Raw genomic sequence first — 27,892 nt, 5'->3', positions numbered from 1 at the left:
GCAAACACCTAAGGAGTCTAAATATGGGAGGGCTTTTTGTTTGTTTGTGGGGGTTTTGTTTGTTTTGTTTTTGAAGTCTCAGCGGGGTTAATTTATTGCCATTCTGTTTTTTTCCATCCCTTTGCTACAGGGTCACATCAGCATCAGGGGTGCAGAGGGCAAGGGAGATGGAGTTGCTCCTTTTCAGTAGACCAGCATAGCTGGGTCTTAAAAATGTATCATTAATCTTTGATTTTCTGCAAAAAAAAAAAAGAAAAAAATTTGTGATTTTTCTTGTTTTTTTCCAGCATAGCTGGGTCTTAAAAATGTATCATTAATCTTTGATTTTCTGAAAAAAAAAGAAAAAAAATTGTGATTTTTCTTGTTTTTTAAACTTGGAGTTTTGCCTGAGTCCGTTGAACTATGTGCTTTATTGATTTGGTTACCTGAACTGAATTAGCAAAAGCATTTGCTGAACTTCTGCACAAGCAGAATTGTCAGTGTGACTTCTGCATTTCTGCACGAAGGAAATTCTTTGCTTGTGTGCATGGGTAGTTAGGGTAACTAACTAATTTAAGGTTACTTTGGCAAGCTAGTTTTCTCTTGGCTTCCCTTTTTTCTAAGATTAGCAAACCAATATTTTCAAAAGGAAAAAGTGAAAAAAAGTGGTTTTGGTTTTTTTTTTAATAGTAGACATTCTTATGTGTTGGAAAGGATACCTCTTGTGTGTACAGACTTAAGAACATTCTGAGATTCTTATTTTTCTAATCCAAGTTTGTTTTATATTAGAGTATGAATGCATTACTTGATGAATAGTTTTTATCATAATTTCTCTAGACTTTGGGTGTATAATTTGTGTTTGGTTTGTAACGGTATAGACTTAGTGGGTAAAATGTTCAAATCATGTATTTTGAAATTGTTTAGCCTGTCATGATCCCTAGAACATGCCTTTCCAGGTGTTCATGTGTATAAATTGAGTACTCTTGAAACTTGTTTCCCAAGATTTTAGTACAATGTTTGTGGAAGTCAATGTGAGTAGGTACAGCTGCATCAGCTGTTTCTGAGGTTTATTCCCGAGTGGGCCATCTAATCAAGGAAATTGCCCTCTGGAGTTTTGGGGCACATGAGAGGTGTAGTTGCTTGTGAATGGTAATTGCAGGTAATAAACTCGGGGAATGCTTGGAGAGGCAGATGTGGAGGGTGACAGGGTAAAAAGTGACTGGAGCCTACCAGTTACCCAACAGAATGTATTACTGTTAATATATTAGTGAGGCAAACAAACAGATGCCATTCTAGTATTTGCTTTGATGCTTTGCTTCCTAGGCCAGTTAACTGTGTTCTTCACTGGGGTTTGCCACCTTAATTAATCCTGTAAGATATTTCCAGTATCCCAGTGGTGTGCTCATACATCCGCTTTGTTCATACTCTTTGAATACTGGTGATGTTCTGCAGCTGCATATGTTGTTAAAAACTTCTAAGTGTTGCAGTTCATAAGCTCAAGAAGATATTTTGAAATTACTCTAACACCTAACCAAGAAATACTACCATAAAAAATGCTTGCTGGATTTGCTGCCACGAGCAACATTTGGTGAAACAGTTTCACACGGGTGAAATCTGCTTTTGCAGCAGAGTAAAAGGACAGCAGCTGTAAACTGAGTGGGAGTTCTGCATTTTCTTGTCAAGTGTTTGGAATGAAATACCCTTTCTAAGAGAACACATATTTGATGACTGCTCTGTTTGAGAACTATCTCTTGCAAATTGTTATTTTCCCTATTTTTTTAAGAATCCCCAACTATCTCTTGTGAAGGTGAACCATTATAATACACATACAGAGTTTCTTAATTGTTCTGGACTTTCCCTTCTCTTTCTAATAGGAGAATATTACAGTTTTTGCTCTACTGAATGATGGGGTTTTGGTAACTTGTGTGGTCGTATTTAGACTTCATTCTGTTCATTCAAGTGGTTCTCAAGCTATCATTTAGGTTTTTGGGGTTGCTCAGTACAACTTCAGTAAGTTGGGAATTTTATCAGAGGTGGTGTTTACTTTTCCATCTGCAGTTTCATGGGTTTCTGGATTTACACTGCTTTGTGTAAGCACTGGACCCTCAAAAGTACACTTAAAGGCTATGGGATTTGTACTTTTGAAAATGTAAAGTGTAGAAAAAATTGCTATTCAGTTTGAAGTGACTGTAATGAAAACTTTTCCATGACCTTTAGGCTGTTATGAGTTCAAATAATACCATTGTACACTATTCCCACAATAATATTTCATAGGAGCTAATTTCTTAGACATGCTGTGTTTCTGCAATGGACACAACAAAGAAGTGTTCCATGAAGATTTTAATAATCTGCCTTTAAGAATACTTTCACCTCTCTGAAGCAAATGAGATGTACAGCTATACATTAAACCAGTTAAAACAGTAAATGCTTTGATAAGTGAGGAGTCTCCACTACTTCTGAAACTTCAAGAGATAATTCTGCTGTAACAGTTCTGAAACTATTGAAGTGCTTGTTGTGTTCCTGTGATACCTGCCATCTGAAAAGCAGTACCTATTGGCCTATTACAGGATAATTTTCCACTGGGGAAAGCAAGCTAGGCTTTTCTTGTGCTTTCTTAGTGTACTGTTTTAGTTTTTATAGAATATATCCGTGAGAGAGATCACAGATGATTCCCAACAGCTTTATTATTCACAAATCTGCGTTTGGACATGTACTGTGGGCTACACAGCAATTACACAATACACTGACAGCAATTGAGCTAAAATGCAGAAACAACTTGAAATTACCTTCCCTAAAAGTGGAGGAAAAAATAAATGTGTAAATCTCCTTCTGTATGGCACATCCAGGTTGTTCAAGATGTGGGCTAAATTTCTGAATTAGGTTGCAGATACTTTCAACACACATAATAAAGTTATCAGCATTTGATCTAGTGAACATGAGGAAAAGGAATGAGGGAAATTTGCTGTGTGACTTTTGAATATTGTCAAATTTGGCTCCTCTTTCCTAACAGGGGTAAGCTTGCTGTGTAAGCATGTATGATGTAAAGTGTTTCATATGGTATTGAAATTTTCTGCTATAGGAAAAGCAGCTTTGTCTATATCCTTGGACAAAAGCTTTTTTATGGAAGGGAGAAGCTAGATTGTGCAAGTGGCAAAGTACAAGTACGGTAAACACTGTCATCTTTGTGCATGTTTGACAAAGGATCCCATTGTAAGATCTTATTTCCGTTTTTTAAAATATTTGACATCACTGTTGCTGTCCTTCAGTATACTTTCTTTTATTGCTATAAACTTCCTACGTTCATATGTCATAGTTTGCTCATGCAGTGAGCAACTCAGCAATGTGAATGGGAAGCTTGCAGAGTATGCAGGGAAAAAAAGGATTTTCCATCAATTTTCTTTGATCGGTCACTTATGATGGATGATCCGGGAGTGGTCTCTGGTACTCCAAGACCCAGCCAAGTGCTCCCTCCTGTCACAGGCTGTGTCCTGCTGCTGCAGCCAGTTTCCATTCCTGTTCCCGAGTGCTTGTCAATGTGGCAGGAGAAGCCACCTTTAGCTTCCTGTGCTGCAGGATTTTGCAATACAATTAAATAAAAAATTATCTTGATGAGTATGAAAATAATTTAAGTTAATTCTTTTGGGCTGCAAAGGGAAGGAAATGTATTTAGTTTGAGGGGCTTTTTGCTCTGCACCTAGATATTGGTAGATTACAGTAGCACTAGATAAAGATTTTTATTTTTATCAACTATAGGATTTTTTTTTTTTTTTTTGTATTATGAGAGAGCTAAAACAGAAGGGAGTTTACATGGCTGGAATAACACAAGCACATTCTGGCAACCCTGATGTCCCAAGACTGTTTCATAATCTGGTTTCCTTAAGCAAAATATTAATAGACGTATATATAATAAAATTAATTGTATGCAACTATCTCCAGTAATAGAAAGAATTAATATCTCAGACTGTAGTTCAGTGTAAGTAAAATACAAAATTTCTTGAAAGATAAAATTAGCAAAGGTGAATCATGCTTAATTTAACTGTTTCCAGTCTAATAGGAAGTTACTGACTAGCCATTAAAAAATTATTTTGAATCGATCTGCTTAATTTTTAAATGGGACAATTTTAATCTTTATTAGGCAGATATATTTGAATGATTTGTGTAGGATGATTTTATTTCTGCATTGCTTTGCAATGTCATTTTTTTCCCTACCAATTTATAATGGCAAATCAACCGAACACAAGAACTTCAATGCACTTAAATAATATTTGCATTACTATAGCTTGTCTGAAATTTATTATCAGCTGTTAACAGGCTTATAATATTTACTCTCATTGTTTTATATGTTCCTTAGACTTACAGAGTGAATTATCCAGCCTATGTTGGAGAAGGTTAGAGAATAAAAAATTGTTTCAGTTCCCGTTTAAATTTGGCTTGTTAAATTAGCTTCCTCTGTTCACCTCTGAGGTAGGAGAGGACTCACTGAAAAATCTCCCCTGTGTGTTTTTGGGTATAAGTTGTAAATATGCTTGTATCTGTTGGAAAGAAAACAGAGTCTGGAACATGTTTATAAAAATATAAACCAAAAGCAGAAAGAGGAAGGAAAAGATGAGCTAATTATTCCAGTTGAAGCTGTCACTTTATGAAAATGAAACTGTAGAGTTTTTGAGATTTCTTGTGTATCATTCCTGTTTGAATAAAGCTGGTATTGAAGTCCCAGGCCTTCCTAAAAGGACAGTGGGAATTCCTTGGCAAGAAGCTCAGTTGTTGAGGGAACTGGGATGCTTCATTCCCAGTTTCAGGATGCTGTGGGATTTGCCTGTTCTTTCTTCAGCTTGCTGCTGCAGAGACAGTATTCCCTTGCTTTCCTTCAATATAATGCTCCTCTTTTGCGTGGGTATGGACAATCTGTTGTTTGTAACTTCATAAGGAGTATTGAGATTTGCCTTTCCTTTTTGTTTTTTTTTAAGGTTCTTCATTTTTAACATCTACTTACAGCAGTCTGAATGCTGCTACTGAAATGAAAGCTTTTACATTCAGGTTTATAGCATTAAAAGAAGCTGCAAACAGAGGCACCACAGTGAAAGCAAGTCGATGTGTGGTAGGTCATGTTTTGCAGGTTAGCATTGCAATCATTCTTTAAGCAGTTGTTATGTTCTACAAGTTTTTGTCTTGAATTTAAGTTCTATAAAAGGAAAAAGGTAATCACCAGTTGCAAGCGAACTTTGTTTTCTGGCTTTATGTTGCTGGCATACTCTGACACTTCACAAGGTACTTTTCATTACTGAAATGTCTACGTTTGCTTTCCACTGCACTCAGTTCAGGTTTCCAGAGGCCTGATAGCATATCTGTGGCCTTTGTTAAAAATGTTGACTGTTCATTCATGAATGATTAACAGGTTGGTTTTTTTTTTAAAGGCCCATATCTGCTTCCTACTGTGCCAGTATAAAAACTGTTCTGAAAATGCTGTGTGTGCAGTCTCTGAAGAATGTTGTGTGTTGATCCTGGAAACTTGGTCCTGCTTGCACAAAACTCTCTTCCTTATCAATTAGCGAGGATCTAGTCTGAGCAGACTTTTTGGAGAGACCGAGGTTAAACGTGGCAGATTTTTACAGTATGGTACAGAGCATTACTGGGCTCTGGGAGAGGCTCTTATGTTCTTGAAGTTGCCAGCGTGCTTAATTGGCTGTACAATTTTCATTCATATTGTCATAGAAGTATTTCTGCTTGCTAATTTTCCTACATCACTTTTCTAGCAAGAGTCCTTCACTGTTCTTAGCAGGAGAAAGCAACATGTAAAAGTCTGAAATCAGTTTCAAATAACAAATGAATGTTGAAATGTTTGGAGTATAAGGCATTTAGTGCGTGCATGCACGGGCACGTTGAAGGACGTGTTCTTGCAATTCTGATAGTGAGAAGACAAGGAGTCTCTTTGGAAAGAATTAATTCCATGTTTATGAGCAGTCAGAGTTTGATAGTGAAAAAAAAAGGCCTCAGGGAGGGAAGTTCTCACTGGAAGTCCTGTTTTGTGTTTAGCATATATTTAAATCTCCCTTAACTGTGTATGATTTTGGGCGTACACCCATGAAAATGATCAGGAGCTGTTTTGGTCTAGGTAATGCTTTGTCTATTTGTATTAATATATTGTCAGTGAATAATGATTTTGATAAATGAAAATTAAATTAATCTGCTTTTTGGCTTAAAATTATTCAAGTTTTTTGCAGAACTCAGTTGTGAGCTCACAAAATGATCATTTGAAAGGAAGGGGGAGGTGATACAGTACCTGGGAGCCCTACAGGGATGTGCACTGTGACCTGCCTGCGTGGGACTCCCCAGCCTGAGGGGGGATTGACCTTCCTGCCAACGCTGGCATAGAATGTACACTGATGTTAATTTCAGGAAACTTTGAACTTTCTAAAAGCTGTTTTTCCTATCAATAAATAAGATATTGACAAAATTAGCTTTGGTAAGGTTGAGTGCTGTTGAACTGAGCAAAATCCTAGACAAAACAACATACCTCATTGCGTGGCTTGGGTATGAGGAAGTTTCCTTGTGTGCTGCAAGGTTATTAAAAATAGATCCTGATAACAAAGTCATATCCCTCAAAGACGTACTTATGAGCTAAGCTGCGTGTTATAGTCAGATTGGTGGCTTTGCTTTTTCTTAATGCTTCACTGAAAGCAGTAATTTCCGGACGTCTTTCAGAAATCTTGCAGTTCTCCCTGAAAAATCAGTCAGAAGAGAAAACAACAGGGAATGAAAGTAGCTGGAGGGCTGGCTTGGCAGGATAGCTGGTTGTCTTTGTAGCTCACGAGAAAAGTTCTGTCTTCTTGAAAACCAGAAATTGGTATCTTGAGTTTGGAAGCATTAAGCATTCAGAAGAAAACCCCTCATTTACACTTTCATATAATGTTATTGTTTTAAACAGTTTGTATGCTGCCTGAGTTAGGTGGCAGTACTTTGGCTGTGAGCTCCCAGTACTGGCTGAGCACATCCATGTCCTGCGGTTTCACCTGGAGTTGTGCTGGTTGTAATGCTGGAATGGTTGAAAACCTCTGTGTGAAGCCTCTGAACCATATTACTATGTGTTGCTTTAGAAAATATTCCAATGCAAAAATATACCATTCTGTGTTTCAAGCTATTTGGAAAACACTTTTATTAACACACAGAACTGTTCTTTTAGTGATGACCCTTAACTGTCTTAATTAAAACAAAATAGTATTTGTTAAATGTGGGCCAGACAGAGGAGCTGCATTATTGCTTCGTATGGAAGAGGAGTTTCAGGAGGAGGTGAGGGTTGTGCAAGCCACCAGCCCCCCCTTTGCAGCAGCCAGGGCACTTGGTGGTGCCACTTTTGCCACTTCCTTAAAAGAGAGGAAGGAGCTGGAGGTTGGTGAGTTCTGTGGTGTCATTTCAATGACAAACCCTGTGGTTTAATGGCTGGCTGGTTTACGTGGGAGGTGCAGCTCTGCAGGCTCTTGGACACCAAGGCAGAAATGGTGCTCTTGAAGGAGGAGACATCAAGATTGCTGCCGCAACATCACAGGGAATTGGTTCATCATCCCTCAGGACAGTAGGGTGGTCTTCATTCACAGTAGTGTTGTTTATGCTCTTAGGGCCCTCAAGATCAACTCTCTACCAAAGGCAGCTGCTCCACCCTCCTCACAAACATCCCCAAAACAAATAAAACAAAACAAAACAAAGTCAACATGTGTGACTTGGACAGTAGAAAAATATCCTTTTACTGGTCATCAAGTTTTGTAACAGATTTTTTCCTTTGAATCAGGTATAGGAGTATACTGATTGGTTTTGGCTTTCAGATTTTGCCAGTGCTGCAATTTTTTTTGTTTTCAGCACTTGTGGTTTGCCTTAGATGTAGTGTACTTGCTATATCTGGTAAGCTGCGTTGTCTCTTTTAAAGGCACGCAAAACAAGTCCATGCCCGTTATAATCTCATTAAGTTCCTCTCTGGCTGTTTCCCCCTTTGGTTGTGGATATTGCCCATATTTGGTTCTACCTATGGTGCAATCAGTTTATATCTGATTGTGTGGTATGATACGCTGTCTTGCCTGAGCAAACCCTGATAATTTATGATTAGATGTGGCCTAGATTAGTGTCTTATGATTTTAATGTTTAAAAGTACATTATAAAAGATCTTTTATGCAATGCAGTAGCAACAGGAGGCAGAAGGACTTGCCTACAGCAAAGCTGCTCAATTAAAACCGAGGGGATGGTATAAATTGTATAGTTTTCCTTCACAATATGTAAATATTATGCCCCAAAATACAGAAGTGGCAGTACATTACCAGAAACTCTTTAATTTGGTTTAATAACTAGCTGCTTTCACAATCTCATAATCACAGTTTTTGTGAAGACACATGCTCTTACACTCTGCATGGTGTATTAGACTTTAAAAATAGTACATTTGAAGATTTATTTCTCTCCTAAACACTGTAGGGGCTCATTTGGACATACTTGTGGTTTCATTAAGTTCTTTGGTCTTCTAACCATAATTTCTGCTGTCACATTAGCAAACTATTTATTAATAAGCAATTGTCATTAGTGTTTTCTTTTCTTATAGGTATTTGTTGTTCTACTTTTGTGCATGTATGTGAACAAAATCAGGTGGATAAGAATATCCACTTAATTTCTACAAGAAGAGAGGGGTAATTGAAATACTTGGTGATGTTGCCTAAAGTATTTTCAAATAAGCATGTTTGAAAAGGCTTACAGGTGAACTGTCCAAGTGTTTTTCAGAATTTCTTAGTCACAACATTGTGCTCATCTTTCCAACTGAGCTGTCTGTTTAGACCTTGCTGAGAATGCAAAAGTGCTGCTTAACATTCACCATCGCTGTATCAACAGTGAGGTGGAAAGGTTGGGGAACAATCTTTGCCTAACAAGTGGCTTCTCAGAAATTCTATGTATTGTCTTGAACAAGATCACATTACTTACAGTTTCTGAGCAATACTTGAACTGTAAAGCTGAATTTTTTCAGCAAAACATGGCAAGCATATAATTTTTTGATGATGATTCCAGTGTATTTCAAATCCACTGTAAGACATAATTATCAGCTGTCATCCAGAGAAATGCTGAAAAATTGGTTCAGTATTAAATAAATATAGCTTGTGATATCTACCTTAGAATTAAGAATCTAATGTTCTTACACCCCAGCATTTTATGGCTGTCCTTTGTGCTTTTGTACTTAACGACAAAAAAAAGGAGTTTGTTGGTTTGTTTTACTGCTGTATTCTGATTTGTAAGGGAGCATTCAAAAATTCATTTGCTCGTTAACAGTGCATTTCTTCTCTCAATAGCCAACTACTCCACCAAGCCAAGGGAGGCCTGATTCACCAGTTTATGCTAATTTACAAGAACTGAAAATATCTCAGTCTGCACTTCCACCTCTACCTACAAGTGCTCCAGTCCAAATAAATGGGGAATGGGAAACCCATAAAGATACGACAGGACGCTGTTATTACTACAACAGAGGATCACAGGAGCGAACCTGGAAACCTCCGCGGTGGGCCCGAGATGCAAGCATTAATAAAGGGGATTCCCAGAGCCATGCAGATCATGAGGTAGTTCCTTCTGAGATCAAAAGCAATGAGATTGTAATGCATGTGAATGGTCTTTTGCTGTGGAATTGGTATCTCTTGGTTTCAAGGCATCAAGGAGTGTCTTTCTTTGTCGTTTTGGTTATGTGTCTTGGTATGAAGTAGTCAACAGTTTCACTCTTGAGTTGCTTTTGTGTACAGGAATATGTACGTGCTCTGTGTGGAAGAGTAGCAACTTGTAAAAATGCCTGTAAAAACAGCCCCATAGCAGATACTGCTACTTTTGAGTAGATTACATTCAGACCGTGAACATATTCTTTAGGTATATCAATGGATTTTTTTCATTATGTGAGAGTTCTGCTTTTGCAAAGCCTTTTGGTAAAACTTTGCTGCTGACCTTGCTTGAGATAGTTGAAGCTTACTGTGAAGTTATTTATGTTAAAACATGATTTGGACTAATATCTGAGGAGCCAATTTATTCTGTGCAGCCAGTTGCTAGGGAAAGTCTGATCGTGAAGTGTGTTTATCTGAACTGCAGTGGTTCAGATAAAGCAAAGGAATAGTTGGGAGACGGATATTACTATTTAGATATGTTTAAAATAGTGTTCTTGTGTCCAAACAGTACTGAGGTTAACAAGTTTCCTGATGGAAAGAGAAAGCAAATATTTATCAAAAAATCTTCTACATATTTTACTTCTATATACCCTTTTCAAATATATATATACAGTTTTGGTGGATTTTCTCCTATGCCAACTATATAGAGTGTCTCTCTATATCCTATATATATCTAAGCCATAAAACCAGAGTTTAGTTTTAAAGTTGAATTGTGGACTGATCAAAATTTTGTGATTGCTGGATGCCTGTCATAGAAGTCTACCTCTGTAAAGGTAGTAACAGGAAGAGGCAAGAAAGGGAAATGGAAACCTTTCATTTCCTTTGGCACTGGCCTTCACAGCAACTGTGACATCCACAAACATTTAAATAGCCAAATTTTCTTGCCTCAGGCAATGGGCAGCAACAGGCAAACAGATGGAATGTTTATCTCTATCCCTTCGGTATCTCTGGTGATGGTCTCTTAATTTATCACTGACTGTCCTTTTGCTGGATAAGACTGGTTTTAGTCTGAGTAAGCCGATTGCTTTTTTTGAGTAGTGCTTCTCCTTGTCCTAGTAATGGTTTTCTCATTGTAGTTCCATCCCCTGGTAATGATTTTCTCATTGTTGTAGTTCCATCTCCTGGTAGTGGTTTTCTCATTGCTGTAGTTCCTCCTTGTTTTCATGGAAGGATTGCAAGAGTTCTTTCTCCCTCCCCATCTGCAAGCAATCCCTCTGACTCCTACTCATACATCTGTACCATCACTTCACCACATGGTTGCATCTTTGGAATGCTTGATTTTTAATTTACTTTTTAAAAATTGCCCATAACTTCTTTCATCTCAGTTCTTCTGTTTTTTTGTGATGCTTCAGGTATCACAAGTTGGCCATCAGGCAGTTATGTCTATCAAGTTTTCAGTCTTTGAGAGACCAGTGGACCATACATGTTTTGATTTTTAACTAGACACTTAAGTCTGTATTTCCAGTAGCATAAGCTCCTCAGGTAATTTGTGTCTTGACTGGGTTATCAAAATATGGGTCTAGGGAGAGATACACATTGCATGGTCATGTCAATCCACTTACCAGTTTTGATTTTGAAGCTGCCTTTCCCCCCAAATTTGTGTCTTGACTGGGTTATCAAAATATGGGTCTAGGGAGAGATACACATTGCATGGTCATGTCAATCCACTTACCAGCAGTCATGTTTTGATTTTGAAGCTGCCTTTCCCCCGCCCCTCTTTCCTTTTGTTTCTTTTCTGTTTCTTTTCTGTTCTGCATTTGGGAATACACTTCACATTCCACTGTTAGAGTTCCTTTTTGGAACCTCTGGGTATTTAATCCAATATAAAGTAAAGATTGAGATCCAAGCCTAAGCTACAGGAAAATGTAGGGCATCTCAAATTTTGTCTGATTAGGAAAAGTTAGAGCTAACATATCTTAACAATTACAAGTTGGCTTTTATGCTAGCCTGAGTTACACTCTTTTAATAATAAAAGAGTACATGCAGAAGGATTAAAAGCTAGTTTCTACTGATTTGTGCTCAGAGGAGCTTGTGTTGTATTAGGTAGCAAAATGAAAGGTGATGTAAAAATGAGAGCAGAGAGATCAGATATTCTAATATATGAGTAATATATGAAACGTGACACAGTTTATAGTTGGTCTTTGAACTTTGTGATTAGAAAATCAGCAGAATTGTATCTTATTTGCCAAAGTAGCTAGTCACAGACATGGCAAAAAGAAAACAGTTGTAGGTCATGACAGTTAAATGGATGTTATGTGTTACATGGATGGGTTACGGGGAAGCAGTGAAGTCCTATGGACAGGGCCTGTAAGAAAGTGTATAAGATTTTGGAATTACAGATAAAATGTATTAGAGGCAGTGATTTGTTGATGTATCTGAGGAAGGAGTGCTTAACAGTAGGAGGAATTTGTCAAGTGAAGTGATTTAAGTTGAACTGTAAAAGGAATGAGATGTCAAAATACCAGAGAAGACAAATCCTTAATACCTAGATAGGAAATCATAATGTGAAGTAGACATCCACAAGTTACCCAACAGCTGTAGAAAAGCAATGGGTTTTAATTGCATTTCAAAACTGGATTTAAATCTTGTCCAGAATGCGATTTCCTTCCATGTTTTTTGTTTTAATATAAACAAATAGTAATAAAGGGATGATAGCTTCCTTAATTAGTATTCTTCCTGATTATTTTCACTTTCACAAGTAGTAGCAACGTTAAAAGCTAGAGGGTTAAGTGATAGCAGTGACACAAATAGCTGTTCCTAGTAAATGCATGGAGATGAACTGGTCTCTGTCCCCAGGAACTTTCTATGTAAATAGAAAAAAGCCAAGAATGACAATAGAAGCAATGCTGTGGGGGACCTTTTCTGTAATTCTCTTTAATGTCACAGCCAAGTTATTATAAGGTGTAAGGCTGGGCACCTGTCTGTTTAAGATGGATTTATTTAACTGTGGGATAGTGTAACTGGGGATGAGACTTGAGATAAAGCATAGACAATATGAAAAAACCCAAACATATAGGCAGTTAATGCTGAAAAAGTGTTGAAAGTGAAATTGAAAGCTGTGGAATGTGGTTTAGCCAGTGTTCTCTAAACCCTGTTGATACAGCCTTAGCAGCTGTTCCTGACAGCTGAAAGACTAGGAATACCTTGGCTTGGTAAAATTTGTAATAACTCAGGAATTTTGTTGAAGTTTAGGTCTGCAAATGTACAGGATATGAGTTAAGCCTTGCAGCATCTAAACTATTATTATATGGATGCCATGCAGATAGACACATTAACAGTCATCCTTCCATACAACAGTGTTTTTTCTAGGACAATTTTCATTTTTAGGTCCTCTGTTTAGTTTTACCTGTGTAGGGTGTTTCTTCAGTATCAGGAGTTGCTTGGAAGAGGCAAACACCAATGTATTATATTATTAGGTTATAATCTCTATAGATAGTAATAATAAAAATGTCCAAAGTCTTCTACATTGACTTGCCATATGTCAATGCAATTAATATTTAACTATTAAAACCATGCAAACTTAGGTACATGTATACAATATTGTTATCCTATGAAATAGTAGTTCAAATGGGGACAATAGCACCCTTGGCAACTCTTCAGTATTAATTCTGCAAGTGTAAAAATGGGACTGAAGACTTCCTGCTCCCTCTGCTCTCCTTCCCTCCCCACAGTGGTTAGGAATTGGCAGATGAGAATTTCGCATTGCCCCATGTGCAAGAGAGGTAGCATTGGTTAATCCACAGTTTATACGCTCACATTCTGTAAGCTGTAGAGGACGTTTGCATTTTTTCATGTTCCTTAATTAATGGTCTAAAAATTTCCTGTGGGTTTTCCTGTGCTTGGTAAACTGGGTCATGCCGGATAAAGGAGTGTGTGTCACACAAGTGGTAAGGTACTCAGAAAATTAACACCAAAACCTACATAAAAATCATTTGGATACGTCACTAAACATACAGTCTTTAAACCCACTGACTTTTAAAAACTGGGGAGCTTCTGATAATTGAATATTTTTTGTAAGACTTGATTTTTTTGGGAGAGGTTTTTTCCAATTTAAAATTGAAATTGTGTCTCTCTCCTCCCTTGCAGTTTTTATCAAAACCCTTATGCTAGTGTTACTGAACATTGTATTTTATTCCTGTAGTTTCTGAGTAGCAGGGTGTCTTAAATGTTTTGCCTCCTACTAGCTGAGGATCCAAGACGTTGTGAAAGGAAATCTGCATAGAATTCCTCAGGAGACCACAGCATAGAGATATGTTGTGGGAGATGAAAGAAGGGAGATTTTTTTTTTTTGATGCATGGAGTGGATGCTTAGAATAAGACTGCAGTGTGTTAGCAAGGGGATGAACAAGGTTTATGGGGGAACAGAAATTGTTTGATGTGTGTGTAAAATCTTTTCTCTGCATTACACATCAAACTTGTTCCTAGGATAATAATTGACTTCTACCTTCAGGAAACAATTTTTCACCTCAGCTAGCTGTGCCTTGTGGAAAGCCTTGCTTTTGCAGTGCTCTTTGTCATGTGCATCAGAGTTGGAAAGAGGAGAACAGAAATTCATAATGTTTTAAGATGCAGTGGACAAATACTGTAAAATGCTGCCATCTAAGAAGGTGAAACTGGAGTTTCAAGTTGCCCTTAATCACTCCTGTGTTTTCAGATGTATTTGAGAAAAGGAGAAGGATTTAGGTATGAAATTAAGGATGATGGTAGATGGGATGGTGGTAGAAAACTGAGGTAGCAGGGCAGGTTTTTTTTAAGGCAATGCAGATTACTAAAGCTAACTCTTCATCAATAATGTAAATTTGTAGGACTGAAATTTGGATAGACAAAACCCCTGGAGTTTAAATTTGAGTAGTGAAATCTGATGCAGTGGAAATTAAAAAAAAAAAAGTATCAGTAAAAGCTAGTTCTAAAAATACTTTGAATTGTCTGCACTGTAAAAATGCATCTCATTCTCTCATAAGATATAAAAATGTGAACTCCCTGTTTTCATTACTATTCTCTTTCTAGTCAAATAATCTTTGATCTTTCAGATTTTAAAGCGCTTTCATTCTCAAAACTGCCTTATGTTTCTGACTACTTGTAGCATCTTTCATCAGAAGAAAACGACCACAGTTCTTGTTACAGCCAGTCAGATAGTCAGTATGGTTCTCCTCCAAAGGGTTGGTCAGAAGAGTTGGATGAACATGGTCAAACCTTATATACCAATGACTATACTAATGAAAAGGTACTTTTTCCTTCTTCTCGTCTTGTGTTCTAAATCTTTTCCACTAATTCACTTCTAGAAATGAAACCTGCATTTCCAAAAGTGAAGAGCGTACCTCAGCAGTAGCTCCTTTTGTTTTTTTCTTTTAAATATGCATGAAGCTTTAGCAAGTGAACTGACTTTTTTTCTTATATATGTTTTTGTTATTTAGAAGAAGTTTTATTTCCAGTTGTGTATTAGATTATATTAAATGAACATACCAGGTGTAATTTTTTTAGTTCCTGCCCTCCCCCCTTCATCTTGGTTATATTTCAGGTATGAACTTCATACCAAAAGGTTTTTTTTTACTGTCTTTTAAGAGCTGCTCTTGTCTACATGGACCTTCTAGTTAAGATGTTTTTGAGCTGCTTTATTGCTTTCATAATTTCCTTTATTAAAGATTTTTCACTGCTCCTTTCAGATGTAGACAAACTTCTTAAATAAACTACAGCCATACCAGCAGATTTATGCCCTGTTCTTACTCTTAATTGCTACTGACAACATACTGGGATTCTGGGCATGCCATAAAAATTTCTTCCACTTAGGATAAATTACAGAATTTGTTTATATTTGTAAAGCAGTCCATTTTTCCAATTGTTCATTGAAGTTGCATTTTGAGGTTTTTTTATCTTCTAAAGTTCACTGATACAGTATTATGTTATGGCACCACCTGTTCTTGAGTTGAATTAGGCAAGTCTTATTTGCAAGAATTTTCTAAAGAGTTAGATTTTTTTTGGTCAGTTTTAGAATTTTATTCTCTTTAATCAGTTTCTGACAAACATCTGTTAAGCATATTGCTATGTTTTAGCAAATATGCAGCCTTCTTTTTTAATTGCACTGGGATTGATAAAAACCAGCTTTCCTACCGCAAACAGTTATAGAAAGGCAATCTTGTGAAACCTGCTTGAGCCAAGAGCCTTGCTGTGAGTGTCTCTGTGTTTTTCTGCAATCATCTTGTTGAATTTTGCTCGTTACAATTATTTTCTGTCTGCATGAACAGTCCCAGTTGTCATGGGTTAACTTCTTTGATTGTGGGAGGTGCTTGTAGAGGTTACAGAAATTATACTGTCCTCGTCATGATTTCTCTAGCAACTGCATCTCATATTTCCATTGATGTTTTAAAAAAGTTGTTCAATGAGTGCATAAATCTCTCATATTATCAGCAGTTGCTGGTGGAGCTGCTTTTTTGTAATTTTATGTATAAGATCTTGATGCAGATCTGATGGAAAAATTGTGCCTCCCTAAACTGACAACATAATGTTGATAAGAATGAGATATGGCATCTTAAAAAAAAAATCTGTTTATCACAGTCTCTTGTATATATTGCTGGACTTTTTTTCTGAGGAGTTACAGAAAAAATAAATCAGGATGCTGAAAACTGTTGCTCTTATTGCAATCTAACCTTGGTTAGTTAATGGAGGTTGTGCATTAGACACGGCAAGTGGATGGCACTTAATTAAAAATTAACTTTAAATCTCAGGTCTCAGAGATTTACTCTTGTGACTGTCACTCTGATTACATTTTCTATCATCACATTTCTTTCTGCAGTGGATAAAACATGCAGATGAACAAGGTAGACCATACTACTACAGTGCTGATGGTTCCAGATCAGAGTGGGAGTTACCTAAGGTAAGTGACCTAAAAAGAAACTTCAACAACTTGGGGCTTTCCCCTCTTCCTGAATATGTGTTCTATCAGGACTTTAATGTGAGGTATCAACCACCAAAGGACTCAGATATTGCCCTTTGTTTTTTATTGCATTTTTGTGGAATTTCTGATTATGAAAAGGAAAAAAAAAATGTACTCAAGGACATCAGAAATATATGTATGTAGTTTATTCAGATGTCAAAGGAGATCTGGTGTCTTTGCTGAATAGAGCAAAGGTTTTATGCAGGGCTGCAAAATAGTATCTGTGATTTTGCTGTGATAAAGAAAACCTGTATAGGAAAAAGGAGAAATCTTCACTGAGAAACTGTAGTCTATTTTTAGAACCCTCCAAAGTGCTTATACAAACAAGTGTTGAAAAACAAAAGTTTCAGCAGAGTTTTGTGGTATTTTTGAGGAAGGCACAGTTTCTCCAGAATTGTGTTCTGGTATTTATTAATTTTGTAGTGAAAATAGAAATTCATAGGGAAGTGACAGATCTGGGGACACTTGGTAGTCTGAGGATGTATCTAATACTATTTAATTCTCAAATTCACTTCAAAAAACTGGGCATTTGTCATATGGATGTTGTTATGTATGTCTTCCCTGCTATTTGTTCAGTACTACATAATAAGCTGTGGCCATTAACAAAGTTGTTTCACACAAAACTGTGTGCATAAATATATGAAAAAGCATCTTTCTCCATTATTGTTTTATCAGTACAAAAATCAGTGTCTTGATCACTTCCACTTAGAAAGGAGCATTCTTAATAGGTAGTGCTTTCATAATACTTGTGAGAAAATATTTAAATGAAAATTATGAATGAAGTTATATACTAAGCTGTTTTGTTATGTCAGTAGAAGAATGTGCATCTGAAGCACTGAAGAGTTGAGTTAGCTTTGAGAATTCTCCTATGTCAGTCTGATGTGTTAGATAACTTAAATGTTGTAACATCTCAGTGTAAAAATATAATCTGTACCTATTGGTTTTAAAAGCTGTTTAGCTTTTGATTAGTTACTGGATTTATTAGAAGTCTTAAAATCTGATAGACCAGGTTTTACCAGAAGCAATTATTACTTCTATATGTATAATTGAAATAACTTTGGGGAATAATGTCATGAGTACTTTATTCTATGACTTGTGCTGTGCAGAAAGTTTTGACTTGGAAGAAATTGTGTTTCACAAAAATAGATTGAGTTAGGATTTGAATTAAATAGCAAATTGCTTTTAGTCCAGTTAGAATAAGTCACAATGGTAATCCAGAACCATTACCTGAGGTACATTAGGAGGCATAAATGACTGGGTTCTAGTATTTGTTTAATAATGCATGTTATTCTAGTTATTCTAAACAAAGTCCGAGCTCTATTTTATTAGTAGCTACTTCCAAAATGAAACACAGCCTTTGATTTGTAATTTGTGATCTGAAATTAATCACATATTGATGTTAAAAATTTTCCTTGAAAATTTTTTCTTATGATTCATTTGGATGGAATGTACTTTTTAATTCTTTCTTGAAACTAGTAAATCTTGACTGGCAGCAAATATAAGGTTAAGAGAGAAAATGAGCAATTGATTCTTAGATTCAGAATCCTTGGCTTTTAGCTTTAAATTCTGTGGAATAGATTAAATATTTCAACAAAAAATTAAGCTAATTTAAGTAACTATATATTTGAAGATGTTATGCTTGTGAATAATTAAACATGATTGCAGATTAGTCTCTCAAAGATCTTGCTGAAGCTGGTTATAAAGTACTTAAAACAAATGAATTAAAGAACACTCAGATGACAAAACTGCTCTGAAGAAAAATAATCTATGTTGAAAGTTCTCTTGAGCAGTGAGAGAAAACCATAGAAAGATCTCAGCATTGTAACTTACTTAAATGAAAAGTAAGAAGTAGGAAAAATCCTACTCTTGCTCAGGTTTTTTAGTTGGTGTCGTCCCCCTCCCAGTGTATTTAGCACAAATACTGCTTTCCAAATCTTGTGAAATAAAGTGATGTAATAGCATGGTCATGTAATACTATAAACCAGAAAAAGAATAGAATTTTTTTGTTAGATGGTCCTTAATAACCTGGATAACTAAGAATGTTACAGAGATTTCTGGAAATAGCACACTAGCTGAGCTAATACTGTGACATTAAAAATCTTCAGAGTAATAGAATTAACTCTAAATGTGCACATGCTTGGGAATAACACACTGTTCTTGTATGTGTGTTAAAAATTGTGAGGGTATGTGTTGGGAAGGGAGGACAGTTACAAAACAAATTACTTTAGACAGTCTCACAGAAAGCCCTCCAGTCATGTGGATTTAAATAACATCTAGGAATAGCTGGATGCCTCTGGCTAAAAATGATGTTTCAGATGCAGTAGCTTTGACAACTGCTGAAAAGTCTATTAAGGCTCATGATGAGTGTGACCCAGCTTTCTGCAGTGGAAGAGAAGAACATACTGAATTAATCTTTAAAATGGATAATAATGTTTTAATCATAGTTTCTACTAGATCCTGCAGAGGACTAAGATTTCTCATCTGAAGTATTCTGCTATATTCAGTTTTTGTTTCTTGCCAATTATTAAAAAAAACCAAAAAACAAACCAAACAAAAAAAACCCACCAAAACAATGAAGCAACAAAAAAACCCAATGAACAAGCAATTAAAAGTTAGAAAATAAAATATGTTTATTTCCTGTTTAGTGAAAGAATACTGTCTGAATTCAGTCTAAGAAGGGCTACAACCCTATTCCAGAAACCTAGTTTTCTAATGGCAGTTTTATGACTCAAATGAGAAATCTCTAGTAAGTGTGAGGGGAATTAAACTCATCTCAGGAGTAAGAGCTCCCTAATTTCTAAGTTTCAAAAAAAGTTAACCTATCAAAATGACAAAAAAATAAAAGGTGGGAACTCTAATAAATATCAAAATAAATATCTCAAATGATAGTTAGAGGGGACAACCTAATAAAAAGTAGAGATTAAAAATCTCTCAGATTTTCAAAATGCATTCCTAGGCCAATACCTGGCATAAGAGAATGAAGCTTGGCCTTCCTCTGAGCGAGCTCACTGATCCAAAGTAGCCTTTGGATGAAAATGTGTCTACTCTAAGCCTCTGCAGTGAACTCAGTTTTAGTGTTAATATTTACAGCCTGTGATATTGGAATTGCCTGTGTTCTTCTCACAAATTCCTGCAGCGTAAGTTCTCCTTGCTGTATCCACAGAGGAAGGAGTAGCTGGAGGAGTTTCATTTTTGGCAGTGTTAATGGACCAGCAGTGTGTTAATTCACTCTGTGCACTGCAGCATGGGGGGTGAGCTCAGGGGCCTCAGTTCTGGTACTTGTTGAATGGTTTTCCTGATGGAGACCTGAAAACTGTCAGAGCATGATAGCTGAAAAAATTACAGTAAAACAGGGGGCAGGTAATGTCAGGAACATATCATGTAATTAAATGGTGAAGGAAAATAAATACAAGAACATGTAAGTAAAACTTGGTTGTCTTATGGTAAATTTGTCTTGTCCTGAGCTGTGCTGCTGGATTTGAGATTTACCCTGTGTGCTGGCATTTGAGTCTACTGCAAGTCAATGCACTAGGCAGTTTCATTAGCAGTAGTGACATTCTTGTGTTTAAATTTGGGATTGGCTGGTGCAAGTTGAGACAGCTTCAGCTGATGTGAAGATCCAGGTGGTTTTTACCAGCACAAGTTGTTAAAAAAACAAACCCGAGTTAAGTATGAGAAGGCAGTCAGGGTTTTTTTCCTTTCTCTTTATATTTCTACTCTCAAAACCTGGTCTGATCTTCCTCATTTGTCCTGGGGTTCAGTGGCTCCCACCTCCTCCCAGCCTTTGCTTAGCACACAGTGGGACCTGTGGCAATCAGCAAGGACCTGGGGCTATCATCAGAGATGAGCAGTCTTGGTGATCCTGAGGATTAAAAGGGAAGCAATGGATGTGCAAGACAGCAAAGTGAACAAAGTAGGTTATCCAGAGGTGTCTTTCAGTCACTGGTGCATTTGAGCTGGAGCTGTGAGAATGAGTCCCAGTGGTCTCATTCTGCCTGGGTTCTGTTCCTCCTGTGTGGCTGAGGTCTCCATCTGCTGCCACCCTGACATTCTCTGGCAGAGAAATCTTCATTCCCTAGAGAAAGGAAAGGAATGAAGTCCCTTAAAAGGGCAAAAAGAATCCTTATTTATTTATGGAGGTTTAAGAAAATTGTGTTACTGATTTAGCTGATAAGAAAAGCAAAAGCTGTTACATAGGTGTCACATCTATCACAACAACAAAAAAAGTTTATTCAAAGCCAAGGACAGTAGGAGCACTAGAAAGTAGTTTTGTTCTGAGGCAGCTTTAATTTAAGGAAGGTTCTTCTATTTCAGACAGTCTTTTGGGACAACTGCAAATAACATATATGAGGTGCTAAAGGGTACTAGGATAACACAATGTTTTTAAATGCTGCTGTTTTGAAGTTTGGTTGCAGTAAGGTTGTCTAAAATGCTTCACTTCAGGTCTTTACCAGCTTTCAGTATTGGTTGCTTCCCAGTCTTTTCTGCCTTAGCCCACCCAGTTCCTGTGTCTGGCTGAAGATGTTGCTAACACAAACCAAGAAGAATCTTTTTTCTGTTTCTTAAAACTGACAGATCTGTGCCATCTCTGCAAGAATGGGGACAACTGCTACAAATAACTTGGAGGTGTTAGATTTGTTTCAGTCACAATTAGGCTAGGACAGGGCCTTGAGCCATGCCACGTATCAGCTTAAAATTAAATGGAAATCACTCAGCCAGTTGAGAAGGTTAGAAAATTTTATACGGAGGCAAAGAAAGCCTTGAAGTAGCTGGAGAAGGTATGGAACAAATTCAGCAATGAAAAGAATACTCTGTGACCTAAATGTACACCACTGGTGTTTTTGAGCTACAGCAAGAACTGTTTCAACAAAATCCCTGTTTTGCTTGGTGTGTGCAGTCAGAGAAGGAACAATTTGCTTATATGCCCCTTGTGTGATAAGAGATGATCCCAATGAAATGGGGAACAACCTGGGGTGATGTGCCAGAGGCGTTAGTGTAGTGGGACAAATAGTGGGACAAATTTGAGTGGAGGATTTCCAAGGGGTAGTAGTGTGTATGTACATTTGGAGTTGTGGTCTGCCTTTTAAAAAGCTTTAGCATTGGCAAACAAACACTGCCCCCTAAGAAGATGCTGTTAAGGCACGTGGTGTAGCAGGAGTTGTCCCACCAGGCAGTGTGTAGTCTTGAATGGGTCAGTGTTATTGCAGAGGACAGCCTTGCCTGATCTCTGTCTTCAGGATCACACCAAGTCTTAGGCATAGAAAGCCTCCTTATGATTATGTAAAAACACAATTTTGTTTGAGGGAAGGCAAGCCCAACCTATTTCCTGATAAACAATTGTAAATACTGCAAATGCAGGAGGAGAGAGAGCAGCACCTGTGCAGGTAGGAGTCCTGTGGAGGATCAGGGAACCGACCTGAAGCTGTTCTGCAAGGCTTTTTGAACTGCAGTTGGGTGGGGCAGAGCAAAGGGTAGCAGGGTGGTGTCACCCAGCCAGGCAAGCCTTCCTGCTCTGGCCACCTCTCCCTGGCCAGTGGGCACTGCCTGGTCTAGAGGACGGTGAGTTCTGCTGGACAGTGTGGAGTAGGAAGTGGTGCCTCTGTCTCCCTCTGATTCTCTTTGGGCATCACAGACCAAATCATGTATTTTAAAAATGGAGTCTTGTCTTGAGCCCAGAAACACAAAACGTTTTATTTCCACATCACCCTTCCTCCCAGTGTGTTTTACTATTTATAATGAATAAAACAAACAAAAAACCTCATAGACATCTGAGAAAAAAAGATTTACTTGAAGTTTCTATTGTGAGAAAATGGGGTAAAAATGTCAAATGTTCCCTTTAAAGACATGTCAGTTTACTAACACTGTCTGTATCACCAATGCAAATTATTTAAGCTGCTAAGATGCATAGAGCTCAGTGTTCCTGAGTTATTAGCCATGGTTTGTTGATGAGCTCCATATACTGTTGCTTTGCTTTCTTGTTAAATATATTTAGTAAAATTTGAATTTTGTGTTACAGTTCCTTTCCCCTTCAAGGTGGGGTTGTCTGTTAGAGAAGTTAACTCCTGTGGCTTGTGACAGTATCAAAGGCACCGTTTAAATATCAGGAATCACCTGTGCCTGATTCCTAACTTTTAAAATGTACTTAAAAATTCAAGATAAATTACTTTAAAACACATATTTGTTTATTCAATTCCTTGAGTTACTCAAACGGAAAGTGCATGGAAGATTTCTATAAATAATGTATACCAGTGTCAGTAATGTGTAAATCTATTTCTGAAATAAACAGTTCTGTTTTATAACAAGGAATGTGTTGAAATTGCCCACCTAAATGGGTTAGAGCTGCTGCAAGGAATGCTGTTGTTGCAGCCTTTGTGATTTAGACATACTTTGCTGGAGGTTGTTTAGGTTTTAGTTTTGCTGGCAGGCAGTTTTGCTGCATGTTGCTCAGCGTGCTGCTGTGGTTTGGGTTGCAGGAGCTCTGGCAGAGTGGATATTTCCTTAACAAGAAAGCAAGCCAGCACTAGGGTCCTTTCAGCATGTATCACAGCTCAGCTTTTGATTTAACAAGGAGACAAACAGAGCTGGTTAAACCTCACCGCTGTGGGGAAGCAGTTGTCGTGTGAGTGGAGATGTGCTGAAGCCAGTACAAAGGCAGGCTCAGAAGTGACTTTCTGCAGCGACAGTACTACCAAATTTTATTCTCAGTACTGCAACATCCATTCACTTGGGAGTGTTGTGCATATTAAAATAATGTAATAAATAGTTGTCGTGTGAGTGGAGATGTGCTGAAGCCAGTACAAAGGCAGGCTCACAAGTGACTTTCTGCAGCGACAGTACCACCAAATTTTATTCTCAGTTCTGCAACATCCATTCACTTGGGAGTGTTTTACTACTCTTGTGCATATTAAAATAATGTAATAAACGCTAAAGTTATTTAGATTTTAAGCATCTGTTAGCTTATTGGAGGATTAACTGTCTTCATAGTAAACTACAAAGCAAGCTCAAGCATTGTGAGTGCTATAGCTGTAGCAATGCTGTTCTTTATTTGGGTAATAAATATAGCTGTATTATGCAATTTTGTTTAGATTTCATGTTTATATTGTTTAGGTTAAACCTTTCCATGCTTTTGGTATGTGCAGGTATAGATTAATCTGTCTTTGAACACTTGAGGCTCTGAGCTTATATAAGCAGGAAGCAGTGCAATACTGTAGAACTCAGTGTCCTTACAGAGATTATTGCTATAGGTAAAAGGGGCACTTCACTTTCCTTTGTTATTTCCTGTTTAGTGGATTCTAGTGCTTTATGTCACTCCACAAATGCTGCTTTAAGTTTCTTTCTATATGCAGATTTCAGTCTTTTGATACTGACTAAAAACAATGAGATTTTAGTAAATCACTTAAAAACCCTATGCATTGATGTTGTCTTTTCTTGTTTGTGTTTTCAGTGTAACACTTTGTCTGAAATATTTTTAGAATTTTTATAGTATATTGTGGTGATGTAAAATGGCAACACTATTAATGAAATATATGCTGCAGTTGTGAGATCTAGTTAAATGCTGTGTCCTTCTCATGACCCTCACATTTTCTCTGTGAGTTTGCATGCTCTTGAGTTACTAGAAAACCTATGTTATGATAAATATGGTCTCTCCTTGGTGTTACAGCTCTGCTGAGGCTTAAAAGTATTTCCTGTAAATATTTATCTTCCATGCGTGAGTTTGCATGCTCTTGAGTTACTAGAAAACCTATGTTATGATAAATATGGTCTCTCCTTGGTTGTTACAGCTCTGCTAAGTCTTAAAAGTATTTCCTGCTAAATATTTATCTTCCATGGTTATGGAATGTGTATGTTTGTATGTGATAAGTGCATTCCACACCAGCAAATTATTTTATAAGCAATTTGATGTGTTTATTCTGAAAAAGCAAGTCCTCACCCTCGTGTCTCCTCATCCTAGGCACCCCAGATCTTTAGGTCAGAGTCATACCAGGCAGTCATAACAATCTAAATATCTTACTGCAAGATAATAGGTTTACTTTTTCCTACACAAAAGCTGGTTAGGTGCTGTAGTACTGTCAGTGCAATATGAAGAGTGAATGTTTAAATCTTGTATTTCCTGTAATTCCTTGATTGTTCTCAGTACCTGTTGGGTGGCAAAATCAGCAGTATCTGCTGCAGAAGAAATCAAACATCTCTCTGCCAATTGAGAATATTATCCCAACACACCAGTCTTAGCTACTGCTTCAGAGAGGGCTACAGGAGAAAGGACCATTCTGAAGACTAAATACAGAATAAAACCAAGGCTGTTTTCACACCCTTGGGTGGTGATAACAGGAGTGTGAAAGTTTGCACTATTTAGGCATTTGAAAAGTATGTCCAGGTCTTGTTTGCATGAATTAGATTCTACTTACAATTTCATTTTTCTTTTCTTCAGTATAATGCTTCACCCCAGCAGCAGAGAGATATAATAAAAAGTAGGAGTCTGGACAGGAGGCTACAGGAACCAATAGTTTTAACAAAATGGAGGCACAGCACAATTGTGCTGGACACCAACGACAAGGTAGGAGCAAGTTATCAGCATGCTGAAATGCCACTTGTTTCTGATGTGTGACATATTTAATGTATCAGAAGTTACCATGCCTGAATTTCTGAAGTTTCAGTTTTCTTTTGGTCTCTTGTATCATTTTGTATAACATGCAGCAAAAACAAGGGCTGTTCAATAACTTCACTGCTGTTACTTTGTGAATAGTAGCTCTTTTATTGTCCTTGAAGCGTTTTAACTGGTGTTAGTTCAGGGGAAAAGCTGTGCATGGTTACAACAGGGTTGTAATATTGTTATTGAAGGGCAGAGGACAGTACTGAAAGTGCTGAAACACTTGGCTTTGTTCCTCTTCACAGCTGAGCTGGTGTTTAGTCTGAAAAATGCTGTGGGTCAGTAACAAAAGCTGTTTTCTGCCCATTCTTAGGGCATGTTCTTGATATTTGGGCTGTACAGTAAGAGGTGCTGTTTAGGCCAGCAAGGAGTCAGGGCCTTTCCCTTGCTCTCCCTCTGCTTTGACCTTTTTCCTTCCCATTTCTGCTGGTGCTGGGCGATTCTGCCCGTGGGTCAGGAGAGCTGACGTGAGCTGGGCAGGGAGGAACTGAAATGGGTGTTGTACAGTGGTGACATGCTGGTCTCTGTAACTTCACTGCAGTCCTTCCCAGGATACCTGGAAAATGAAATGACTTGGCAGTGCTGAAATCTTAGCACAAACTTCTCAGGATGAAATACCAAGAAATGGCATTGTGAGCTCCCTTTTCCTAAAATTCCAAGAAAAGAAATGAAATTAATGCAGATTTGAAAATGTAAGGAAAAGCCTATGAGTGGCCTTGTGTAATCACAGATGTCAAAACCAAACTTGAATGGACAAAACTCTGTAGTTGTAATGACAACAGACCTGCTGCCCAGAACGTTGCTTGCTCATCCTGTTGTATCCATTTTGATGGACTTGCTTTCCATGAGTTGACTTAGCTCTTCAGAACAGGATTTATTGGATTTGATCTTGAGCTTTTGAGTTGTCACTTTGGGATATATCATGTGTGGTGCTGAGGAGGCAGTGGGCCGTGCTTGGCTGGAGACTTTGCACCTCTCAGTATTAGTTCAGCTCCAGCAATTCTGAGATCCTGCTGCTGCTCCTTTCCCCTCCCTGCTCCTCCTCTGCCTCATGCATCCTTCTGTACTCAGTGTGTTGTGGCACTCCATGAGACACAGCCTAGATGGAGCCCCTGATAAATCAGAGCTGAGTGGACACTTCTAGCCTCATGTGCAGTTTATGCTCCAAGGTATGAACGATTTTGTTGAAGATAGCTTGAAGATCTGGCTTCACTTTTAAAGGAAGACTTAATTCTTTATTTTTTGGCATAATATATACTGCTGTTTCCATTTTGGAAAGAACTTTATGTAGTGCTGCACTGAATGAAGAAGCTTTTGTAAAACATTGAATAAGTGGAGCTGTTTACGTTTCTTCAAGGCTCAGTGTTCATGTATTGAAAACTTAAACCTAGTGAAGCAAACATGAAAATGCACAAATGTTATGGGTAATAACCAAAAGAAACTCTATTTGACCTGCATTTTTGAACTCTTAAATCGGCAGCCTAAAGCTCCTTTGACAGTTTCCAAACATGTAGGCAGCATGTGATTTTTTTATTGGTAAGAAGAAAATAGTTTATATGGGGCAGAACATTAAGGCTTTGAGAAAATTTCAGACGTGTAGTGGAGCAATAAACTAATGTTTTATGGAAAGATAAATAATTTGTAATTCATTAATGCAGCTGTTTTATTACCACTAGCAGGCACACTGTTAATATATTCTGCTTGAAATTAGTATGTGGAAAGGGAATGTTTCATTACCACAAATACTGGATTTCTTGTTCCAGAGTTGCTTTTGCTGTATGCAAGCTACCTCAAATTCAAATGAAATGGAAAGGAAAGCAACTGGTATTTGTCTGGATGGGCACATGAACCCCAAGCTTTCTTTTTAACTGTCTCCTAGGGAAGCTGTTTTCAGTTTATTTTCCTTATTTGTTTGTTTGGTTTTTGTTTTTTCTTTTTCTGGAAAAACAATGGAACTCAACTGTATGAAAATAGGGCAGTCAAAAGAGTACTTGAAATGTGTCAGAGTGAAAGTATGGGTTGCCAGGGCTCATGAGAATTTGATGATACCAAACATACTGGTTAACAGTTTATTGGCTGTGGCACATATCTGGATATGGCCATCAGCTAAAAAATTTGATAAGCATAGGAAAAAAATACCTTCCTGGGAGGGACAATTAATTTTCTTAATTTGAACTTTTTGGTTTTTTCCCTTCTTTGCAGACATCTGAAAATATGGAACATTTGGGCTGTTCTACTTAGGAGTGCTAAAGTTCTCTGTTATTGTGCTACTGAAAGAACTAGTGGGCCACCTCTCTAGGTAGATTTGCAAGTGAATTTTAAAGCACAAGTGTGCAGAGTGCTATGTAATGCTGCAAAAGCAAAGTGGATTTAGGAGAGCTATCAAGGGATTTAAAAAGAGAGGGGGAGAAATGTGCTAACAGTAACAGAGAACAAGTGATGTTTTTCTTCCCTTTGAAATTCTTTACCAGATTTTCAAGCAGTGTGTTTGTGCAAGGCAATTATTACTAATCATTACTTCAGGGAAAACACACATGCCTTTTTTTTTTGGTTGCTCCAGATGGGAAATTTTTCTAGTTTTCAGAGATTAAGTATTTTATTTTGGTCTGTAGTTAACAGTTCAAAACAAAACCCCAAATCTCTAGAGATTTTCAGTGTTTGATTATA

The 27,892-nt window shown here is 37.4% G+C and overlaps 1 protein-coding gene across 10 annotated transcripts in view; it reads left to right on the top strand.

The window, feature by feature from the left end:
• Positions 1–27,892, top strand: part of ARHGAP12 (Rho GTPase activating protein 12) — a 69,814-nt gene that overhangs the window by 16,886 nt on the left and 25,036 nt on the right. For 6 of the 10 annotated variants that reach the window (XR_005627288.1, XM_039707651.1, XM_039707643.1 and 3 more), the window contains exons 2-5: positions 9,294–9,557; positions 14,731–14,871; positions 16,438–16,518; positions 25,007–25,132. Coding sequence is in view for 9 of the 10 variants with exons in the window: in XM_039707651.1 (XP_039563585.1) it covers positions 9,294–9,557; positions 14,731–14,871; positions 16,438–16,518; positions 25,007–25,132 (612 nt within the window). In the remaining variant the exon portion in view is untranslated. The remainder of the gene's footprint in view (positions 1–9,293; positions 9,558–14,730; positions 14,872–16,437; positions 16,519–25,006; positions 25,133–27,892) is intronic. The other 4 variants (XM_039707670.1, XM_039707661.1, XM_039707678.1 and 1 more) reach the window with 3 other exon arrangements.

The sequence above is a fragment of the Passer montanus genome, unplaced genomic scaffold (genome assembly GCF_014805655.1).
Source record: "Passer montanus isolate IOZ18808 unplaced genomic scaffold, ASM1480565v1 scaffold10, whole genome shotgun sequence".
Lineage (NCBI taxonomy): Eukaryota > Metazoa > Chordata > Aves > Passeriformes > Passeridae > Passer > Passer montanus.
Note: the sequence above shows the minus strand (reverse complement) of the source record. Positions and strands in the feature narration are given on the sequence as shown.